This window comes from Symphalangus syndactylus, chromosome 20 (assembly GCF_028878055.3).
Source record: "Symphalangus syndactylus isolate Jambi chromosome 20, NHGRI_mSymSyn1-v2.1_pri, whole genome shotgun sequence".
Taxonomy (NCBI): Eukaryota; Metazoa; Chordata; class Mammalia; order Primates; family Hylobatidae; genus Symphalangus; species Symphalangus syndactylus.
In genome coordinates this window covers 29,900,332-29,920,758 of record NC_072442.2, presented here as the reverse complement: position 1 = coordinate 29,920,758, position 20,427 = coordinate 29,900,332, and the positions used below count along the sequence as shown (strand labels likewise).

At 52.3% G+C, this 20,427-nt stretch overlaps 1 protein-coding gene across 6 annotated transcripts; it reads left to right on the top strand.

The window, feature by feature from the left end:
* Positions 1-247: 247 nt before the first annotated feature.
* LGALS9 (galectin 9) lies at positions 248-20,397 on the top strand. 6 transcript variants are annotated; one of them, XM_055257770.2, is made up of 11 exons: positions 248-1,898; positions 9,200-9,291; positions 11,423-11,624; positions 13,081-13,191; positions 14,372-14,467; positions 16,147-16,182; positions 16,701-16,751; positions 17,381-17,422; positions 17,867-17,955; positions 18,107-18,269; positions 19,677-20,397. In XM_055257770.2, exons 1-11 carry the CDS (start codon positions 1,860-1,862, stop codon positions 19,821-19,823), a joined length of 1,068 nt encoding a protein of 355 aa, XP_055113745.2. In that variant the 5' UTR covers positions 248-1,859; the 3' UTR covers positions 19,824-20,397. The 6 variants fall into 6 exon arrangements, with proteins under 6 accessions (XP_055113745.2, XP_055113746.2, XP_055113747.2 ...); XM_055257771.2 differs by having other exon boundaries at positions 16,701-16,763; XM_055257772.2 differs by lacking the exon at positions 14,372-14,467.
* Positions 20,398-20,427: the final 30 nt, after the last annotated feature.

Here is a 20,427-nt window from a genome sequence, read left to right as displayed (position 1 = left end):
GCCGAGGGCTACTTTGTTGTATGAAAACCACAATTCATTTCTCCCTTCTCCTTTGGTGAACATTTGCATTGTTTCCAGCCTGGGGCAATGATGAGTAAAGCTGTTAAAAACAGGCAAATATGTTTTCCTTTCTTTTGGGTAATTTTTTAGAAGTAGAAAAGCCAGAACATAGAAGTAGATATTTGACTGTGTTACAACTCACTAAGCAGTTTTTCTTTTTATTTTTTATTTTTCAATTTTTTGAGACAGAGTCTTGCTCTATTACCCCGGCTGGAGTGCAGTGGCGTGATGAGGGTTCACTACAGCCTTGACCTCCTTGGGTCAAGTGAGCCTCCCACCTCAGCCTCCCACGTAGCTGAGACCACAGGTGTGTGTGCACCACCACACCTGGCTAATTTGTTTGTTAAATTATATGTAGGGACAGGGTCTTCCTACCTTTCCCAAGCTGGTCTCAAGCTCCTGGGCTGAAGTGATCCTCCTGCCTCAGCCTCTCAAAGTGCTGGTATTATAGGCATAAGCCACCACGCCCTGCCCAATTTTTCTAAGTTGGATTATTTTACACTCCAGTCTGCTGTGAATGAGAGTTCCAGTTTTTCCGTATCCCAATCAATTTGTGATTGCCTACAAATGATGTGCCATGATGAAATTGTCCCTGGTGTCCGAGAGGATCGCAAAGAATTTCCCTTCCTTTCTCTCCTTTCTGCTCCCCTTGTACTGTCTACTTCTTAAACTGGTACTTGATCCATAACGGGGATGGACAGTGCAGATGGCACACATGGCCTCAGTCTATTGGAGCATCTCAAAGGAATTAGTCTGCAAATTCTAGTGCATCTAGGTAGAGCACAGGAAGGAAGAGAGGTACAGACTCACGTATGGCCCTGGGGCACCTGCCATCCTCTCGCGCCCATACAGCCCTTACCTGCCAGCCCTTACCTTACCCAGCTTGCGTTCTGGGCCTTCTCACGAGCACATCGCTGGGACCTGGTTGACTTCAGGTAAGTTTATTTCATGGCTCCCTCCCACCCCCCTGCACATGCCATATGTTCCTTCCCAGCCCCATGTCACTTGAAATGTTCTATTATGCCCAAGACTTCTCTCCTCATCCTAAACTGCAGAAAATAAGGTTAGAGAAGAGAAGGAGAAGAGAAGAAAGAGAGATTCATTGAGAGGGAGGATCAGAAGCTCCTGGGCACCCCATACTGTAGAATAAAAATCTTCATTATGGTGTTTTTCTTGCAAAATATTCCCCTCTACATAATTATGTTTCTACATTAATAATATAAATTTAAAGAGGAGAAATACTTTTTGAAGAGTCTGAGAATCTTCATATAGCTCAGGCGGCCACGAATTAGCTGTGTGACCCAGGGCATGCCCCTTAGACTCTGAGCCTCAGCTTCTCTATATGTAAAATGGGTTGAAGCCGCCCTTCCCCACCAGCACCCTGTGCACAGGGGATGCCCAGCCCCATTATTTTCTGGACTCCGTGGCCAAGCGTGCTTAGGACACACAGCCACATACTTCTGGGCAGTGTCATCTGGTAACTCGCTGTCACGTCAGTGTGGTCAAGCATTGTAGACCTCTATGAACCAAATATGCTTCAGGCTGGGGTTGAGCACAGGAGAGGGAGGAGGGAAAGGTCACTGGGGCTGGGAGGGCCTACTTCCCTCTGTGAGTGTTACCCCAGGTCACCCAGTACCATACTTTTCTCTCTCTGGACCCACTTCCTCTTGCTGCTGGCTCCTCCCCATTGAATAACAGCCAAGTTGCTTTGGTTTCTATTTCTTTGTTAAGTCGTTCCTTCTGCAAAGGACTTCCTAGCAGGCGTGAAAGGCAGCGGTGGCCACAGAGGCAGTGGAAAGATGGCCTTCAGCGGTTCCCAGGCTCCCTACCTGAGCCCAGTGAGTTCCGGGGCCGTGGGCGCAGGGCTGCCTCAGCCAGAGGGACACAGCTCTGGGGCTCTGAGGAAGCAACTCCTGGGTGGCAGGGGATAGGGGTGGGGGCATCCCAAAGAGAGCACAAGCAGGGCAGAAATGTCAGCAGGGGTCATCCTGGCACACCTGTGCCATGCTGAGCTCACTCATGCCTGGAGGGATGCTCCTTCCCACAAGTCATGGGTTTGACAGCGTTGACTGAGCTGTCCTGTCCTGTCCTGTGCGCTCAGAGGAAGAGGTGTAGAGTGGGATGGTTTGTGTAAAGAGGGAGCAAGCACGCTTCTGGGGCGGTAAGGACGCTACTCGGCATGGTAGTTAAGGGTGCGTACTGTGGAGATGGCCTCCCTGGGTCCAGCTATTTACTGGCTGGTGGTCTCTGTGCCTCAGTTTCCATATCTGTAAAGTGGGAATAATACTTGAGCCCTCCACTCCCAGGGTTGGGATATGGATTAAGGAGGTAGTGTATCTAGTGTGTTTGAACAGTGCCTGACACACTGCAGGTGCTTTGGGAGTGTTTCATGTTATTGGGAGTCTGAGGGCAGCAAGGAAGACCTCCCAAGGAGGTGTCTGTGCTCTGAAGGTTGGGCGTGGGCATGTTCAGGGCATCTGCAGAGGGGCAGTCTCAGAGGTGAGAGGGGAGTGAGGACTGTCCCTGCAGTGTGGGGTCAGAGGGCGGCAGGTGCCTTGCTGAAACCCTGTGAGGTTTATGAGTCCCCTTCATACACGGAAAATCTGAGGCTCAGGGAGGTGGAGGCCAGTTGCCAAATGCCTCCAGATAGGAGTGGCAGCCCCAGGAGCCCAGGAGCCTTCCGGGGTCACTGTGTCCTGGGCCGGGTCCTGTCATAAGATCTCACCCCGCCTTGGCAAAGAGCTTACAGAGGAGCTGGAGAGGGTGGGCTGATGGGCCCTTCCTGGGTGGGGAGGGTGGGAAGAGGCAGGGTGCTGAGGGCAGGGAAGCTGCCACAGCCCACCTCAGCAGAAGCCAGGGTCGGGCTTGGGTGCCCCTTGGTGACACTGAGTCCAGAATGAGGCTGCCTACGTTCTGCTCTGCAGAGCTCGGCTCTGCTTTCTAAACTCCAGAGAGAAAGAGTGGGGAAAGGAGGCCGGTTTCCTCCTGGCTGTCACCAATGACACCTCAGCCACCCTGTGGAGGCCCCTGAGGTAGGACCTGCACAGAGGGGGCTGGGGGAAGCTGGAACAGGCCGCTGGCGGGGGCCTTAGGGTCAGCAGGTGCTGCCTGGGGCATGTCACCCTGTCTCTGGTTTTCTGTCAGAGAGGGGATCCCAGCGCTTCTTCCAGGTTCTGACATATGATTATTCTGGTGACTGGTTTTTACTTTCTAATCTTTGGATTCAGAAGGAAAAATCTCCTGTGGACATCAGAGAGTTCAAACAGGGCCTTGGAGTCCAGACAAGAAAGACGATCAGTGCAGCCCCCATGGGTGTCCAGAGCACCCCTCTACCCCACGGGGGCTCCCCTGGGTTGGGACACTTAAACTTCACTCGGTGACCCATCTGGCAGTTGGAGCCATGCTTCCTCCACATGCCAACAGTGGGGGAAGGTCACGCGGTTCGCTGTCCTGCTGAGGAGGGCTGAGTGTCATGAGGGCCTGGCTTGGAAAACTCACTCCCACTTCTCATCTGGCCTCATCTAGCCCAGCCTCTTTGGAGGGCCTGGGGGAAGCTGGAACCACGTGCTGTGTGACCCAGGAAGCACCGGGAGAGCCAGGAATAAGGACGTTCTCAGCTTCCTCATGAGAGGAAGCCTGTGTGGTGGTTAGAAGCGAGGGTGCTGGGGTTCAAATCCCAGCTCTGTTGCTGACCAGCTGTGTAACTTTGTGCAAGTGACTGAACTTTTCTGTGCCTCAGTTTTCTCATCTGTAAAAGTGGCCGGGGTTGCTGTGAGGATAAATGTTCCTGGTCATGCCCAGAGCCCTCATGGACACACATGGATCCAGATGCCACAGCAGCCTTAGCTGGTCAACCTCAAAACAACACATTTGTTCTTATAGTGTTGGAGGTCAGAAGTCCAAAATCAAAGTGTCATGGAAGGTGGCCAGCAGGACCACGGAGCCTCTGAGGCAGCGGGGCACCTTGGCTAAGAGCCACGTACTGGCCTCCTGCTGGCAGGCAGTCTCAGCCAGCCAGGCCGAGGTTCCCACTGTCGGGGCCGGGCCTGGGTGTCCTCTGGTGATGCTGAGTCCAGAACAAGGCTGCCCACATTTTGGTTCACAGGGCTCAGCTCTGCTTTCTAGACTTCCAGATAAAAAGAGGAGGAAAAGTCCCTGGTCTCTGGGCACTACCGGGAACACAGAGCAAGTTATGACTCAGCAGAGGGATCGATTTGTTCGATGCAAAGAGCTGCACTGTCATGTCCGACACGCGCCAGGGGCTCAGCACATGGTATTCCACCCGGTCCTCTCCAGAACGCTGCCAGGTGGTGCTACTGTCCTGCCGTTCAGGGGAGGGAACTGGGGCACAGGCAGGTCAAGCGACTTGGCCAATATGAGAATTACTAGTGTATGGAGCTGGGAGGCAAGCCCAGTCCCGTGGGACCATAAATCCAGTGTAAAAATCCATCTTCCTGCACCGCATGGAACAAAAGCAGGTCCAGTTGTTTTCCTGGGTTTTCTGGACACACATCTAAATTCCACAGCAGCCTTGGCTGGCCAATCTTAAAACAACAAATTTGCTCTTTTAATGCTTCTAAAGGTCAGATGTTAAAATCAATGTGTCAGCAAAGTTGTTCCTTCTGGAGGCTCCAGGGGAAAATCTGTTTCTTTTCCTTTTCCAGCCCCTAGAGGCTGCCTGCATGCCTTGGCTTATGACCCCTCCGGCCATCTTTAAAACCAGCAGCTTTGGCTGGGCCCAGTGGCGGCTCATGCCTCTAATCCCAGCACTTTGAGAAGCCGAGGCAGGAGGATCTCTTTAATCCAGGAGTTCGAGACCAGCCTGGGCCACAAAGTGAGACCACGTCTCTACAAAAAATAGCAAAAATTAGCCAGGTGTGGTGGTGCATGCCTGTAGTCCTAGCTACCTGGGAGGCTGAGGTGGGAGGGTCACGTGAGCCTGCGGAGGTGGAGGCTGCAGTGAGCTGAGATCGTGCCAACACACTCCAGCCTGGCTGACAGAGTGAGATCCTGTCTCAAAAAAAACAAAAAACAAAAAACAAAAACAAACGAAAAACCCCCAAAAAATGCAAACCAGCTTCTTCTTGCTTCTGTGCTTCTGTTGTCACATCTTCTACCTCTGACACTGATCCTCCTGCCTTCCTTTCATAGGATCCTTGTGATTACATTGGGACCACCTTTAAAATCAGGGCAATCTCCCCATGCCAAAATTATTAACTTAATCACATCTACAAAGTCCCTTCTACAACATATTCACAGTATCCGGGGATTTGAATGTGGATGTTTCTGGGGGGTTGCCCACTGATAACCAGTGTCATAAGTTTCTTATAAATCCTTCCAGAGTTTTTTATCTATAAATAAATAAATGCAAGTCCATAGCCTTCCCCCACCCACTTTTTATACAAATGGCATCATTCCATATCGGTACTCAGAGTTCCGTCTTCCTCTTTTACTTTCCTTTCTTTTTTTTTTTTTTTTTTTTTTTTTTTTTTTTTTTTTTGAGACGGAGTCTCACTCTGTCGCCCAGGCTGGAGTGCAGTAGCGCAATCTCGGCTCACTGCAAGCTCCGCCTCCCGGGTTCACGCCATTCTCCTGCCTCAGCCTCTCCGAGTAGCTGGGACTACAGGCGCCCGCCACCACGCCCGGCTAATTTTTTTTGTATTTTTAGTAGAGACGGGGTTTCACCGTGGTCTCGATCTCCTGACCTCGTGACCCGCCCGCCTCAGCCTCCCAAAGTGCTGGGATTACAAGCATGAGCCACCGCACCCGGCCTTTTTCTTTTCTTTTTAAGGCTACACAGAACCTATTATATGGAAATACCCTAATTTATTTCACCTTTTTCCTGTCAGAGGACTTTTAAGCTCTTTCCAATGCTTTGCTTTGTAATCCTTTGTGTTATAATGCTGCAATGAATAACCTTGTTTGTAGGATGATATTCAATTTAAAAACTCATTTTTCAGGCCAGGTGTGGTGGTTCATGCCTGAAATCTTGGCCCTTTGGGAGGCCGAGCCAGAAGGATCACTTGAGCTAGCCCAGGCAACACATAGAGACCCCATCTTTACAAAAAAAATTGTAAGATTAGTGGGGCGTGGTGGCCTGCACCTATTTGGTCCCAGCTATTCGGGAGGTTGAGGCGGGAGGATTACTTGAGCCAGGGGGTGGAGGCTGCGGTGAACCATGATCACACCCCTCACTGCACTCCGGCCTGGGCAACAGAGTGAGAACCCATCTCTAAATAAATAAATAAATAATCTTGTTTTTCAGAATTTTGGGGGCACTATTTAAGATATTTTGAAACCTCACAGAGCTTTTTTGGGGAACTCGTTGCCTTAGAGATTAGCCTGCCCTGTCCCACCGCATGATCTGTACTTGCTCTTTCTCCCTCCTAACTTCCTTAGTTAAGCTTTTTGTGTACTTGTGAGCCCATGTCCATCATGCTCTGCCTTCAACTCTAGATGCCGTGCTGTGAACACACTTAAGTGGAGGCCGCATGCTTCCCAGGAGGGTGTGTATTTTCAGCGTTGTCTCTCATGATAGTATGAAAGGCTCTGGAGAGAATCACAGGCTTCCACAAACAGGCAAGGGGAAAAATGTTCCACAGACATGTTTCAGGGACAACAGCCTTCCCAATCCTAGGTGGTGCTGGTCCATAACTGGATCAGGCTGACTCTCCTTCCCCCACACTGCTGGCATAGACGGGGACAAGAAAGAGAAGTCAGAGACACACAGAAGCTGTGATTTGCTTGAGGTCACTAAAGTACTTATTGGCAGAGTTCAGACCTGACCTGAGGGGCAACAAAAGATATCCCCCTCAAATCCATGGGGAGCAGAGTCTATCTGAATCAGATCCCAGATTTCCTGGGGCTTTCACGGTGCCAGGTGTGTACACTGAGCTAGGGTGGGTTTCCCAGGGTTCTGTGTGGTCACACAGCTCAACAATACACACCAGAAAGCAGTGGCAAGTAGGCTGAGTTTGGCTGGTGGGTGTTTTCTGTTTGGCCTGTGCAGTGTTTCTTTTAACTTTTTATTATAGGAAATTCAAACATGCAGAGAGAATTGTGCCATCAACAACACACACCCATCACTCTGCTCCAACAATGATCAACTCAGGCCTATCTTGCTTCATCCTGTACCCTTGCTTGCTTCCCTTCCCACCCTCAGATATGTAGAGGCAAATCCAGAGATACCATTCCATTGCAAATATTTCATTGTGTATCTCTATAATACGGGAATCTGGGGGGTTTCGAGACAGGATTTCACTTTGTTGCCCAGGCTGGAGTACGGTGGTGTGATCATGACTCACTGCAGCCTCCACCTCCCAGGCTCAAGGGATCCTCCCACTTCCGCCTCCCAAGTAACTAGGGTTAAAGTTGTGCACCACCACACCTGGCTATTTTTTTTTTTTATTTTTTGTAGAGATGGGGGTCCCATTATGTTGTTCAGGCTGGCCTCAAACTCCTGGTCTCAAGTGATCCTTCAGCCTCAGCCTCCCGAAGTGCTGGGATTATAGATGTGAGCCACTGTGCCCATCCAGGAGCTTTTACATAATCCTTTTTGACAAACTTTTTCCCCCAACAAATTAGAAAGTTTTACAGAAAAAAAAATCCAGATTTGTGTCTTCTCTTAAAAATTTGGAAGCTCTGCCAATACTGGGCCCAGATGGTAATCACTGGTTAGCACTGAGTAGATGCTGACTTTTTAGATGAGGGGTGTGACGTCTACTTTGCCACAGTCCCCACCACTCCCCCACCTGGCCATCTCACCCATACACATCACCACCTGGCCATCTCACCCATACACATCACCACCTGGCCATCTCACCCATACACATCACCACCTGGCCATCTCACCCATACACATCACCACCTGGCCATCTCACCCATACACATCACCTGCCTGGCTCCCTTAGGCATTTAATTTGTGTAGGAAATTGACCTAAAGGAGATATTAGAGAAGACACTAAAAAGTTGAAGAACGTGAAAATCGGCCAGGAGATAGAACTGTGCTTTAATGCGGGTTACAGAACCACACTGGATATGAGGCATTTTGGGAATAAACTTTGAAAATTGGAAGTACCAGTTTGTGAATTTTGCTCAGAGAGACCGAGGTGGGGGGTGGGTGACAGTGGTGAAGCACCTCCTATGTGCCAGTCTCTTCCATCACAGGCCTTTTCTCACAAAATCATCAATCATACGCAGCAGGAGAAACACCTTCCTATTTTACAGATGAGGAAACTGAGGCAAAGAGAGGTGGAATAGGCTTCCCACGGCCACCCAGGTCATGAGCAGCAGAGCTAGGATTCAGCCCTGGAGTCGGCCTGACTCTAAAATGATGCATGCGTCACCGTGGCCCATCGTCCTTTAAAGAGCCCCGGAAGAGAGGATTTGACAAAGTGGTTGCCCATGGGGCCTGGGATGGGTGGGGAAACTACGCTAGGGCTTGGGGCTGTTGAGGGCCTGAGGGAAGGAATGGGGAGCCAGGGGGCAGAAGTAGAGGAGGGGGCTACCCCACGGCTACAGGGGGCATCTGGGAAGATGCTCTGCTGAAGGTGGCCAGGAGGGCAAAAGTCACAGTGGCCATTGTTATATGGTGGTGGTGGGAAGAGGGGGATGGCTTCTTCTTGACTTTCTCGCGTGAGCCGAAGGTTTACCCTCCAGACCCTTGATGGGTCCCTTTGGTACCTTGGGCTTCCTGAGTCTCCAGCCAGGGCCCTGGGGCCTTTGCTGGGAGCTTAGCATGGGGTCCAGCAGCCCCCATTGCTACCTAATTCCTTACCAGCCCAGGGCGTCTGCCTGCTACTTCCCTGCCTGGAAGGAAGGCCTTCTGCCTGGTGCATTCCTGATGCATCCTCCACTGCCTCTCAGACTCTCCACAAGCCCAGCTCCCTGTCACATCCTCTCAGGGCCAGGCTTCTCCTTACCACAATCTTAGACTGTCTGAGTAGCTAATTGGATTTGTGTTTGCCTCCACACAGGACCCTAAGACCCATGGGGCTGAGACTCCCTCTATACTGGTCACAGCCGCACCCCATCCCCTCGCATGGTGCTGTCACACCCAGGCCGGCCACTGACTAGCACTGGAGGGGAGCAAACGGGAGGCCAGCCACCTCACTGACAGCCCCACACCTTCTCCCTGCAGGCTGTCCCCTTTTCTGGGACTATCCAAGGAGGTCTCCAGGATGGACTTCAGATCACTGTCAATGGGACCGTTCTCAGCTCCAGTGGAAGCCGGTGTGTGTGTATATGGATGGAAACGTTTCACTCCAGCCTCATCCCTTAGTAAAGCCACTGTGCCTGTGAGCCTGGATTAGCTCAAACAACAACATCCAAGCTCACGTGCCTGGCTCAGGGGAGGCCCAATGCATCCCTAACCCATGCCACAGGATAGCACTCCACAGGCACAACCTGCACCCAGGGGTGCCATTAACCTGGACTCCAGGATGAATGGGGCCCTGGGAGCTGACGGTCTAAGGAGGGAGTGGGATGGTCAGAGTTGGGTGATTATGTTCTGGGTTGAATCTTGCACACTGTGACTAAGAGTTGCAAAAATCAAACTTCCTCCATTCCCGTAACTGCTCTCATCCACTCTGAAGCTCTCCTTCTGCTGATATGAAAATATTGAAAATTGCCATCAAAAGTAATTTGGTCTCTTTCGGTTTCAGGGCCTTTTCTAGAAACTACTAATTCAATTCAACATACTAACATTGTATCAGGGCTGTTTCTCACCCCCTCCTCCCTCCCAAGGTGGGCTGTCTGAGAACAGAGAGGAGCCCACGTGGTTCCTCAGTAGCTGGGAGGGCTCTAGACCCTCACGCAGGCCTGGCTGACCCCTGCCGAGGCACCCCGACAGGGCACAGAGTTATGCAGCTCTCTCCTGGTTTAGTGGGGGACCACGGGGTGGCTGCCTGCTGAAGTCTGTGGGGCCCACAGAAGAGCCTCTGGACTCATGACTCTCTCTCGGAAGCCTCTCTGCCTCAGTCACAGGGGACCTCTCTTTAAGACCTTCTGGGCCTCACAGATCCCAGCTCAACCTCAGCTTGGACACTTAGATTCTTGGTGACCTCCTCCACCATTGCCATCCTGCTGTGGGACTTCTCTGAGAGACTGCGGTGCCCTCAGGAGATGCCAAGGGCAGGGAGGCCCCGATCCCCCTGAACCCTCCAACCAGGGGAATCAGGACCACACCCCTGACCTTCCATCCCTTCCTCTCTCCCTCTTCCTCCGCCTCCCCCACCTCCCAGCAGCAGGAGGGCTTCCCACTCCCATCCTGCGGCATAGAGACAGATCCTACCTCAGAGGGCCCTCTCCTCTCAGGAGCTGTCTCTCCCTTCCTTGGGGCAGGAGTTTCCAAAGGACTACGGGGATGAAGCTGAAGGACTCCAAAAGAAAAAATATATGCAGAGATATTTCAAATGTAATCACTTCCATTTATTCATTTAATTAATTTTTTTCTTTTGAGACAGGGACTTTTTTCTTTGACCCAGGCTGCAGTTCAGTGGTATGATCATAGCTCACTGCAGCTTCAAATTCCTGGGCTACTATTATTATTATTTTGAGATGGAGTCTCGCTCTGTTGCCAGGCTGGAGTGCAGTGGCGCTATCTGGGCTCACTGCAACCTCCACCTCCCGGGTTCAAGTGATTCTCCTGCCTCAGCCTCCTGAGTAGCTGGGACTACAGGCGCATGCCACCATGCCTGGCTCATTTTTTGTATTTTTAGTTGAGACGGGGTTTCACCATGTTGGCCAGGATGGTCTCGAACTCCAGACCTCGTGATCCACCTGCCTCAGCCTCCCAAAGTGCTGAGATTACAGGCGTGAGCCACCATGCCCAGCCAATTTTTTTTTTTTAACTAGAGATGAGATCTCACTATGTTGCCCATGCTGGTCTCAAACTCCTGGGCTCAAGTGATCCACCCGCCGTGGCCTCTGCGCCCAGCCCCAATTTTACATGCTCTTTACGTTTGTTCTCTTCTTTCCCACTTAATCAGGCATGTGCTGGCCTCCAACAAGTGTCCACTGGCACGGAAGGCTCTCTCTTCTAGGCGCGCTTAACAACTTCCATCTTTGGTATCAATTAGTAATCACTTTCCAAGACCTATGCTTCTTGTTTGCTAATACCAGCACTTTTCCTTAACTGTTTTCTACTTATTTTTAGCAAATCATGCTGTAAAGGCAAAATCCAATAATTAAAACAAAAACACATTACATCCCAATTAGAAAAACAAAAAACGATGCCAACAAAGCAGTCTCTGCCATGCAGGATGTGTGCAAGATCCACAAAGCACAGGCACCGAGGCCCTCCTGTGCCTGTCACTGGCAATAATCCATGCCACAGAAGACTATTTGCTTTCTCTGGGCCTAGGTTTGCTGTGAACTTTCAGACCGGCTTCAGTGGAAATGACATTGCCTTCCACTTCAACCCTCGGTTTGAAGACGGAGGGTACGTGGTGTGCAACACGAGGCAGAACAGCAGCTGGGGGCCTGAGGAGAGGAAGACGCACATGCCCTTCCAGAAGGGTATGCCCTTTGACCTCTGCTTCCTGGTGCAGAGCTCAGCTTTCAAGGTGAGCAAGAATCCCCTCCCCACCTCTCACACCTTGGGACCCCCAGCCCTATCAGGTTAATGGCCCTTAAGTAATCACCTTAATCGACATTCAGCCGGAGTGACACCACTATACAGATAATATGACCATTTCCTTGTAAGGGTGTTACCCATTGCTGCCTAGTCTCCTTATGCACCTTCACCTGAATCTGCAGGTAAGTCTGCTGCTTCATTTACTCTGAAAAAGAACTAGAGGAGTCATCACGTTGCTGTTTGGTGTTATGTGTCTTTGAATTCCAAGCTCATTCCATTCCTCCGCTATAGCCATTCCTCCTCTCCAGGTCACTGGTAACATTTATTTTTCAGTGACATTGTTCCAGCCTTTATCCAGGGTCTATTAAGGGTATAGTTTTGTAAGCACATTGCAAATTACCTTTGCAAGCAGAGTAGTCTCTGGGCTTGAGAAGCCGGTGGGTAAGTCAGTCTGAGTATGCTTATCTGAGATGAGGATGTTACCATCCACTCAGTGTGCAACTCGAGGTCGCCTCTCCTCTGCTCCCCATGAGCATTTTATGCATACATAAATAATACCCCTGCAGCCATAAAAAGGAACGAGATCATGTCCTTCGCAGGAACATGGATGGAGCTGGAAGTCTTTATCATCAACAAACTAATGCAGGAGCAGAAAACCAAACACCGCATGTTCTCACTGATAAGTAGGAGCTGAACGATGAGAACACACGGACACAAGAGGGGAGCCAACACACCCTGGGGCCTGGTAGGGGAGGGAGAGCATCATGAAGATTAGCCAACAGATGCTGGGCTTGATACAAAGGTGATGGGTTGATCTGTGCAGCAAACCACCATGGCACCCGTTTACCTAGTTAACAAACCTGCACATCCTGTACTCGTACCCTGGAACTTAAAATCAAAGTTGAAAGGGATGGGCACGGCGGATCACACCTACAATCCCAGCACTTTGGGAGGCTGAGGAGGGTGGATCGCTTCAGGTCAGGAATTCAAGACCAGCCTGGTCATCATGGTGAAACCCCATCTCTACTAAAAATACAAAAATTAGCTGGGCGTGATGTAATCCCAGCTACTCAGGAGGCTGAGGCACGAGAATCGCTTGAACCACTGCACTACAGCCTGGACCACAAACTGACACTCCATCTCAAAAAAAAAAAAAAAAAAAGGTTGAAGGAGAAATAAATAATAAATAAATGAAACCCCAGGTGAGCTAATAATAGAAAGACAAACCTACTGCAGGAAACAACCAGAAGAACGAAAAGCCCAACTGGAGCCCAGTAGAGACTCGGGTTGATGCACTTTGGGTCACACACACATTCCTGTAACTGGCCCCACACTGGCGACCAGACTCAGGTCTTCATTTTCTAGAAAGAGGGTCCAGGAGCTCAGGGGTGGTCCCCATCCCAGCCTGGGACACCTCCCCTGGAATACGTGCTCTCCTCTGGCAGGTGATGGTGAACGGGAGCCTCTTCGTGCAGTACTTCCACCGTGTGCCCTTCCACCGTGTGGACACCATCTCTGTCAATGGCTCTGTGCAACTATCCTACATCAGCTTCCAGGTCAGACTGTCCACCTGGCACCAGTCCCAGGGGTTGGGATACAGGGCCCAGTGTAGCTGTGCCTAGGCCCTGCTGGGTGGACCCAAGCCAATCTCCTACCCAGGTCACTCTGGGGACAACCTCTGCTTCCCTGTCCCAGTACCTGCCCACCCCTTCTGGTCTGTCACTCTGCCGCTCCTTCTGTGTCACTGTGTCTGTCTGGAACACCTGCCTTGGTCTCCCAGACTCCTCAGCTGCCCATTTCTCCTCACCCCTTGATTTCCACCCTGGTAAGGAGGGCATATTGTTCTAGAAAGAACACAGGCTCAGGAGCCAAACTGAATCCAGTTCAAATTCCCAGCTCTGCCATTCACCCTCTGTGGGATCTTAGACAAGCGACTTCACCTCTCTCAGCCTTGGTTTCCTCATCTGTAGAATGAGCATGGTCATTGCCTGCCCCCCATGGGTGGCTGGGTGGTTCAGTGAGGAGACAGACATCAGAGGTCACACAGTGGCCCCCCTGGGCCCACACCAGGGTCTGTTTGACCCCTGTGTTTTAACAACTTTGAATGTGTTGCCAACATCTAAAAGGTCAGGAGAGCCAGGTATGGTGGTGGAGGTCTGTATCCTGGCTACTCAAGAGGCTGAAGTGGGAGAATGGCTTGAGCCCGGGAATTAGAGGTCTGCCTGGGTAACACAGCAAGACCCTGTCTCCAAAAAAATTCTGTTTAAATAATAAAATAAAATAAATAAAACTAAAGAAGGTCAGGAGATACCAATGCCAAATGAAAAATGAGAAGATTAGGGTATGCTGGGCCCACATTCCCACAGGACACCAGCAGCTGGATAGCAGCTGCTGTTACCCTTTTGGCATTCGAGGGAGCTCCCTGAGATCAGCGAAGCGCACAGTAGGCCCTCAGCAAATCTGGGCTCCTCACCCTTTGGTCCTCATCTCTCATTCCCTCCTTCCCTGACTCTCCCCTGCGGGTGGAAGGGGAAGGAGGAGCTGGAGGGAGACTGCCCCCCTGCACTGCTCACCAGAGCCTGGCTCTTTCCCATTCTGTCTCAGAGTGGCCCTAACCCCCTTGCCTCATCCCCCTGTGTGCCTGGTCTCTCCCTCTTGCCTCTGCCTCTGCCTTTTGGCTTCTCCTTGGCTCTATTAATGCTTCTCCTCACCGCCCGGTGCCTTTTGTTTTAACAGAACCCCCGCACAGTCCCCGTTCAGCCTGCCTTCTCCACGGTGCTGTTCTCCCAGCCTGTCTGTTTCCCACCCAGGCCCAAGGGGCGCAGACAAAAAGTGAGTGCAACACAGAGGCCCTGGGTGGCTGAGCAGACAGTAGGAAGGACCGAGGGTCTGAGAGGCTGGCCCCAGACAGCAGGCTACCCAGGGCCTGCAGGCCCCATCTTGCCCACCCAAGAGTTCCCTGTCTGTCTGCCGGGCACCCAGAGCTGGGGACCTGGAAGTCGCCCTGAATTCTTCACTCCCCCTTCTTTACGTCTCTCCAAGGCACCAAGGGTCCCGAAGCCACCGACATAGCCCAGGCCTCTGAGATTCCTCACCATGACGACAGGGGTCCAGTTCCCCACCCCCCACACCCAACCACTGCCATAGTGACCTTCTTATAAGCAAATCTGATCACACCCTCTCCCTGCTTAAAAACCTTAAAAGCCCCCAGCCCTTCAAATAAAGCCCAAATTCCCCAGTAGGGCATACAAATTCCTCCGAGTCTGGCCCCAATCCACCTCCCTGCCTCACCCCCAACCCACGAAGCTCCCGCAGCCTCTGCAGCTCACTCAAGGCCCTCTCGGGCCACCATGCTTTTGCATATGCTGTCCCTGGTCCTGGAAGCACACTCTGCCAGCCTGCCCCCAGCACACGCCTAATTGCCCTTCCATGCTCTGCCTAAGTGTCGCTCCTCTGGGAGTCCTCCCCGCCTGGAATATTGTTGGACGCTCCCCCGTGTCCCCATGAAGTCTGTACATATCTGTGCCATGCCAGTTCACAGCACCCCATTGTAACTGTGTTTGCGTGTCTGTCTGCGTCACTACACCCCCATCTCCCTATGCCCACGAGGCCCCAGAGGGCCGGGACTGTGGCTTGTTCATTTGCACAGTGCCTGGCACTCAGTAGGGACTCAGTGAATGAATGTGGAATGTGGTTCACACAGCCAGGGAGAACGGGATACCAGCCAGGGCAGGAACAGTCTACTGGGTGGGGCAGGATCCAGGACAAGGAGGAGGGCAGCCCTTCCTCTGGCCACTCAAGCAGTGGGGACTGGGAGGAGGGGCGCTTTGTCTATGCAGTCTTCTTATGGCTCATCACTGTACAGACAGGGCACCTGCCTCCTGCCACGCTGACTTCAGGACTGGTGGAGGCCCAGGGAATGGTTTGCAGGGCAGCCCAACTTTGGCCCTGGCCCTGGCCCTGGCCCTGGGGAGGATAGAAAGTGTGCTGGATACAGTCAGACAGACCTGGCTGACACTTTGGATTTGATCCCGTCCACCTGGGCAAGCTTGGGCAAGTTGCTTAATCTTTCTGAGCCTCATTGCCTCACCAGGGACACAGGAGCTGAGGCTGCTTCCCTCATTGGAAAGCGCTGAAGCCCAGGAATCGACCCACAATAGGCCTTCAACAAATACCACTTCTCACCTTACGGGTGAAATATGGCACTGGAAGTAATGCTCGTGGCTGTGGGAGCTGCAGAGAGCAATGAGGTCTCCATCAAACCCAGCCTCCTTTCTCTCAAGAGGAACGAATGGGGATACCCTAACCCCCAACCCCAAAGCCCTGTGCACTGGGGGTAAAAATCTGGGTGCCACAGGCTCAGGAAGGCTTTCTTGGGAGCAAGAGGGAGGTGGGTGTGTCTGGGGAGGCATTTCTGAGCACAAGAGCCTCCCTGGAGTTCTGCCATCATCTCTCTCCCCATTCTGTGGTGCCTGCAATAACCACCATTCTGACTCTCCTCAACCCTCCAGCCTCGTGGCGTGCGGCATGCTAACCCGGCTCCCATTGTAAGTCTCTTGTTTTCTTTTTGGATCCTCTTCATTTTGGCTCTTCTGGGCTCATGGAGGAGGCAGGGCCAGGCATTGGGCCTCTCCCATTGGGAGTGGGGAGGGCAGAGGCCAGGCCCTTAACCATCTGCCCGGCCTGGTGAGGTTGGGGGTTGGATGTGGTTGGCTGGCCATGATGAAACAACCTGAGTTGCCACCCCGTGGGCAGCCAGGGAAGACAATGGCCCCACATTCACTTCTCTCACCTGCATAGGGAGGCTAGGCTGAGAGACGTTTCCCCGAGAGGAAAGGTGGGCCAGAGCCACCAGCGTCCCCATCTGTCTTCTCCAGGGTTCTAACCTTTGCCCTTCCCTCATCCGCTTGAGAGAAGAAACACCTGGGCCCACCCTCTGTGGGGTCTGTGGGGCCATTGGGCTTGTTACGCCCCCTGGAGGGTGCCTGCCGTGTGGCGCTCTCTGGTGGCAGCTGGTGGTCTTCACGCGGGAGAGCCTGGGTGAGACCTGGTTTCTTTCTTCCAGACCCAGACAGTCATCCACACGGTGCAGAGCGCCCCTGGACAGATGTTCTCTGTAAGTCTACAAGTTCTGGTCAGTTCACAGCTGCACAGTGTCCTCCTTCACCAAGAACTAAACTCCCTAGAGCCCTAGAGTCGGGAAGAAAGTGGTTTAGCAAGGAGGATGGGGACACTAGGGGCTGAGTGCTTGTCTCAGGTGACATGTGGCTAAAGCTGTCCTTGGGACAGCAGAGATTCTGGAAGAAGCAGGGTTTATCCAGTGGTGGAAGAGGCAAGTCCCCTAGAGACCGGGAGGGAAACTGGTCCATCTGTCACCAAGTAGGGAATGCAGTGGCCCCAGCACCGGATGTGAGGTTCCTGGCCCTGCATCTTGGGTCCCCAGGATGTCACTACTGATCATAGGCTTAAGCTCTTCTGATGGTGCAAATCAGGCGGGGGCTTAGAATTAGTGGGGCTGCCTGCGGAGGGGTTGAGGGGCAGGTGACCATGGTGGGGTCTGGGAACACGGCAGGAAGTTCCAGGAAGGCTAACATGAAAAGGGAGGTGGACGGGAGAGGCCAAGGGCCAAAGGCTCACGAGGTCAGCCTCACAGTGGAGCCCCCTCTAGAATGCGTGGGTGTGCGTGGGTGAGTGCTTGCACACTCATGTGCTCTCCCATGGAATTTCCTGGTTTCTTTTCAACAGACTCCTGCCATCCCACCTATGATGTACCCCCACTCCGCCTATGTAAGTGGTTTCTCAAGGAGCACGGAGGTTCTGTTTGTGGTGGGCAGGCTGGGGGTGAAGGGCCGCTTCGGGGGTATCTGGTAGCCTTGCAAAATGAAAAGCCAAGGGCTTTCAAAATGGGAAGCTGAAGGGTTTCAAAGCATCCCAGCGATTTAGAAGACTGTGGAGAGGAGCTTTCAACCTTAAAACTGTCGTGTCAATATGAGCACATTGCATGGCCCTCCCTTTTCACCCCACGAGTCTTTTTGTGTTTGGCCAAAGTTCCTTTCATGACACTAATCTAAGCCCATTAATTTGAGGAGCACTGGAAAGTTTTCCTTTGGCTTTTATGGAACCAAGTAAAGATATCGTGGGCTTCTTCTCAGCTGACAGCCCAAATTCACGGGAACTGGTACAATCTTCCCCTTCCTCATGGCGGCTGACCTGTCCCCCTTCTTCCGACAGCCGATGCCTTTCATCACCACCATTCCGGGAGGGCTGTACCCATCCAAGTCCATCATCCTGTCGGGCACTGTCCTGCCCAATGCTCAGAGGTAGGCCAAGGGCTCCAGTGACCTCTGGGAAGACAGAGCCCTTCGAGGTCAGTGCAGCCATTCCCCTGGCTTCAGGAAGGCTACTGATGATGGGGAGGAAATGGGACTCAGAACTCAGTGGACAAAGGTTCAGGTGGGCTGCCCACCCCAGGTTCCACATCAACCTGTGCTCTGGGAACCACATCGCCTTCCATCTGAACCCCCGTTTTGATGAGAATGCTGTGGTCCGCAACACCCAGATCAACAACTCCTGGGGGCCTGAGGAGCGAAGTCTGCCCCGAAAAATGCCCTTCATCCGTGGCCAGAGCTTCTCGGTAAGGCACCGCAGTCTGGAGCTTGGAGAGGCTCCCATGGGTGCACATGGGGAGGGGGTAAAGGAGGTCTGAGGTACCTTGAACAGGATGGGGGCTGATGTCTCTGGGATGAGGGCCCAGAAGAAGAGAAGGTGGCCAACAAATTATTATTATTATTATTGTTATTATTATTACTGTCCCGCATGAAGGAAGTGTTGGGATCTGCTTTTTCAGATGAGGAAACAAACTCACAAGTGCAGGTTACTGGCTTGTGGTCACACAGTCAGTAAGTGTCAAATCAGACCCAAGAAGGAGGTGTTATTCATTTCTTCATTTATTCAACAACCATTTTCTTGTCGCCTGCTTTGCAAAGGAAGCACCCAACATGCTGGGGGCACAGCCATGAAGCAGACAGACAGGGTCCTGCCTCCAGGGAGTTTACAATTTAGGTGGGGAAAGAACAAGGAAAGTAAAGCATGGACAGATTGTCACAGATAACGACAGTGCCACGCACAAAGCACAACAGAGCGATGAGACAGAGCGAGCTTGGGAGGGGCGGCTAGGGCCAGCACGCAGAGGCGTGGGTGTGGCCCGTCCCGGAACAGCAGGCAGGCGTGCTCCGCCCTGACTACACATTCAAATCACCCAGAGAGCTTACAAAGGAAATAGTGCTGGGACCCCAGCCCAGGCCAACCAGGCAGTCAGCTGGGCATTCGTATTTTAAAAATACGCCTTAAGTGATTATACTCTGCAGTCAGAGTTGAAAATGACTGATGTAGGGTTTTGCAGCCATGGAAAAGAGCTTGGATTTTAACACAGTGAAAAGCCTCAGGAGCGTTTCAAGCCAGGGAGCAACATAGTTTGATTTGTAGACAGCCGTGTGACCTCGGACAGGTGACTCAATTATTCTGTGCTTCAGTTTCCTCATCTACAAAATGGAGCTAATCATCATGAATTTCCTAGAGTTGTAAGAATGGAACGAGACAGTGTCTGTAGCATGCTTAGGACAGTGCCTGGCACATGGCATGTGTGATAGGAGTGTTCGCTATTGCGAAGGGAAGGTGATTTTAACATTTGTACCCTGACTGCTTCGTGGAGAAGGCTTTGGGGTGGAAAAGACAAGTTAGGAGGCTAATGCTGCAGGAGCCCAGGCCCAGAGCACTCCTGTGTGCTGGGCCTGAGGGATACAGATGGCACAGGCCAGGACTCCTGTCCCTGATGGGGTGGGAATAGTATTCTAGGTCAGGGAACAGTACAGGGGAAAGAGCACGCACAGCCTGTTTAGTGAAGAGCCGTCGTTCAGTGGGGATACAGTGCAGGTGAGGGGCTTATTAACAACTGAGGAGGGAGGGAGGGAGGGAGAGAGGAGGCTGCAGTGAAGGTGGAGGACTTCCCAAGTGTAGTGCACACGGCATGATCTCTGCACAGGTGTGGATCTTGTGTGAAGCTCACTGCTTCAAGGTGGCCGTGGATGGTCAGCACCTGTTTGAATACTACCATCGCCTGAGGAACCTGCCCACCATCAACAAACTGGAAGTGGGAGGCGACATCCAGCTGATCCATGTGCAGACATAGGTGGCTTCCTGGCCCTAGGGCCAGGGGCTGGGGTGTGGGGCAGTCTGGGTCTTCTCATCATCCCCACTTCCCAGGCCCAGCCTTTCCAACCCTGCCTGGGATCTGGGCTTTCATGCAGAGGCCGTGTCCTTGTCTGGTCCTGCTTCTGGCTACAGCCACCCCAGAACGGAGAAGGTAGCTGACAGGGATTGCCTTCCTCAGCCGCAGCAGCACCTGGGGCTCCAGCTGCTGGAATCCTACCATCCCATGAGGTGGGCACAGCCAGGGAGAGGTGGGGAGTGGGCAGTGAAGATGAAGCCCCATGGTCAGTCCCCTCCCATCCCCCACACAGCTCCACCCCAGTCCCAAGCCACCAGCTGTCTGCTCCTGGTGGGAGGTGGCCTCCTCAGCCCCTCCTCTCTGACCTTTAACCTCACTCTCACCTTGCACCCTGCACTAACCCTTCACCCCTCCTGGAAAGCTAGCCTGATGGCATCCCACTGGCCTCCACCAACTGACCAGAGCGTTCTCTTCAGGGGACTGGCTCCTTTCCCAGTGTCCTTAAAATAAAGAAATGAAAATGCTTGTTGACACATTCATGTGGGTTGACCATGGTTTCTTTAAT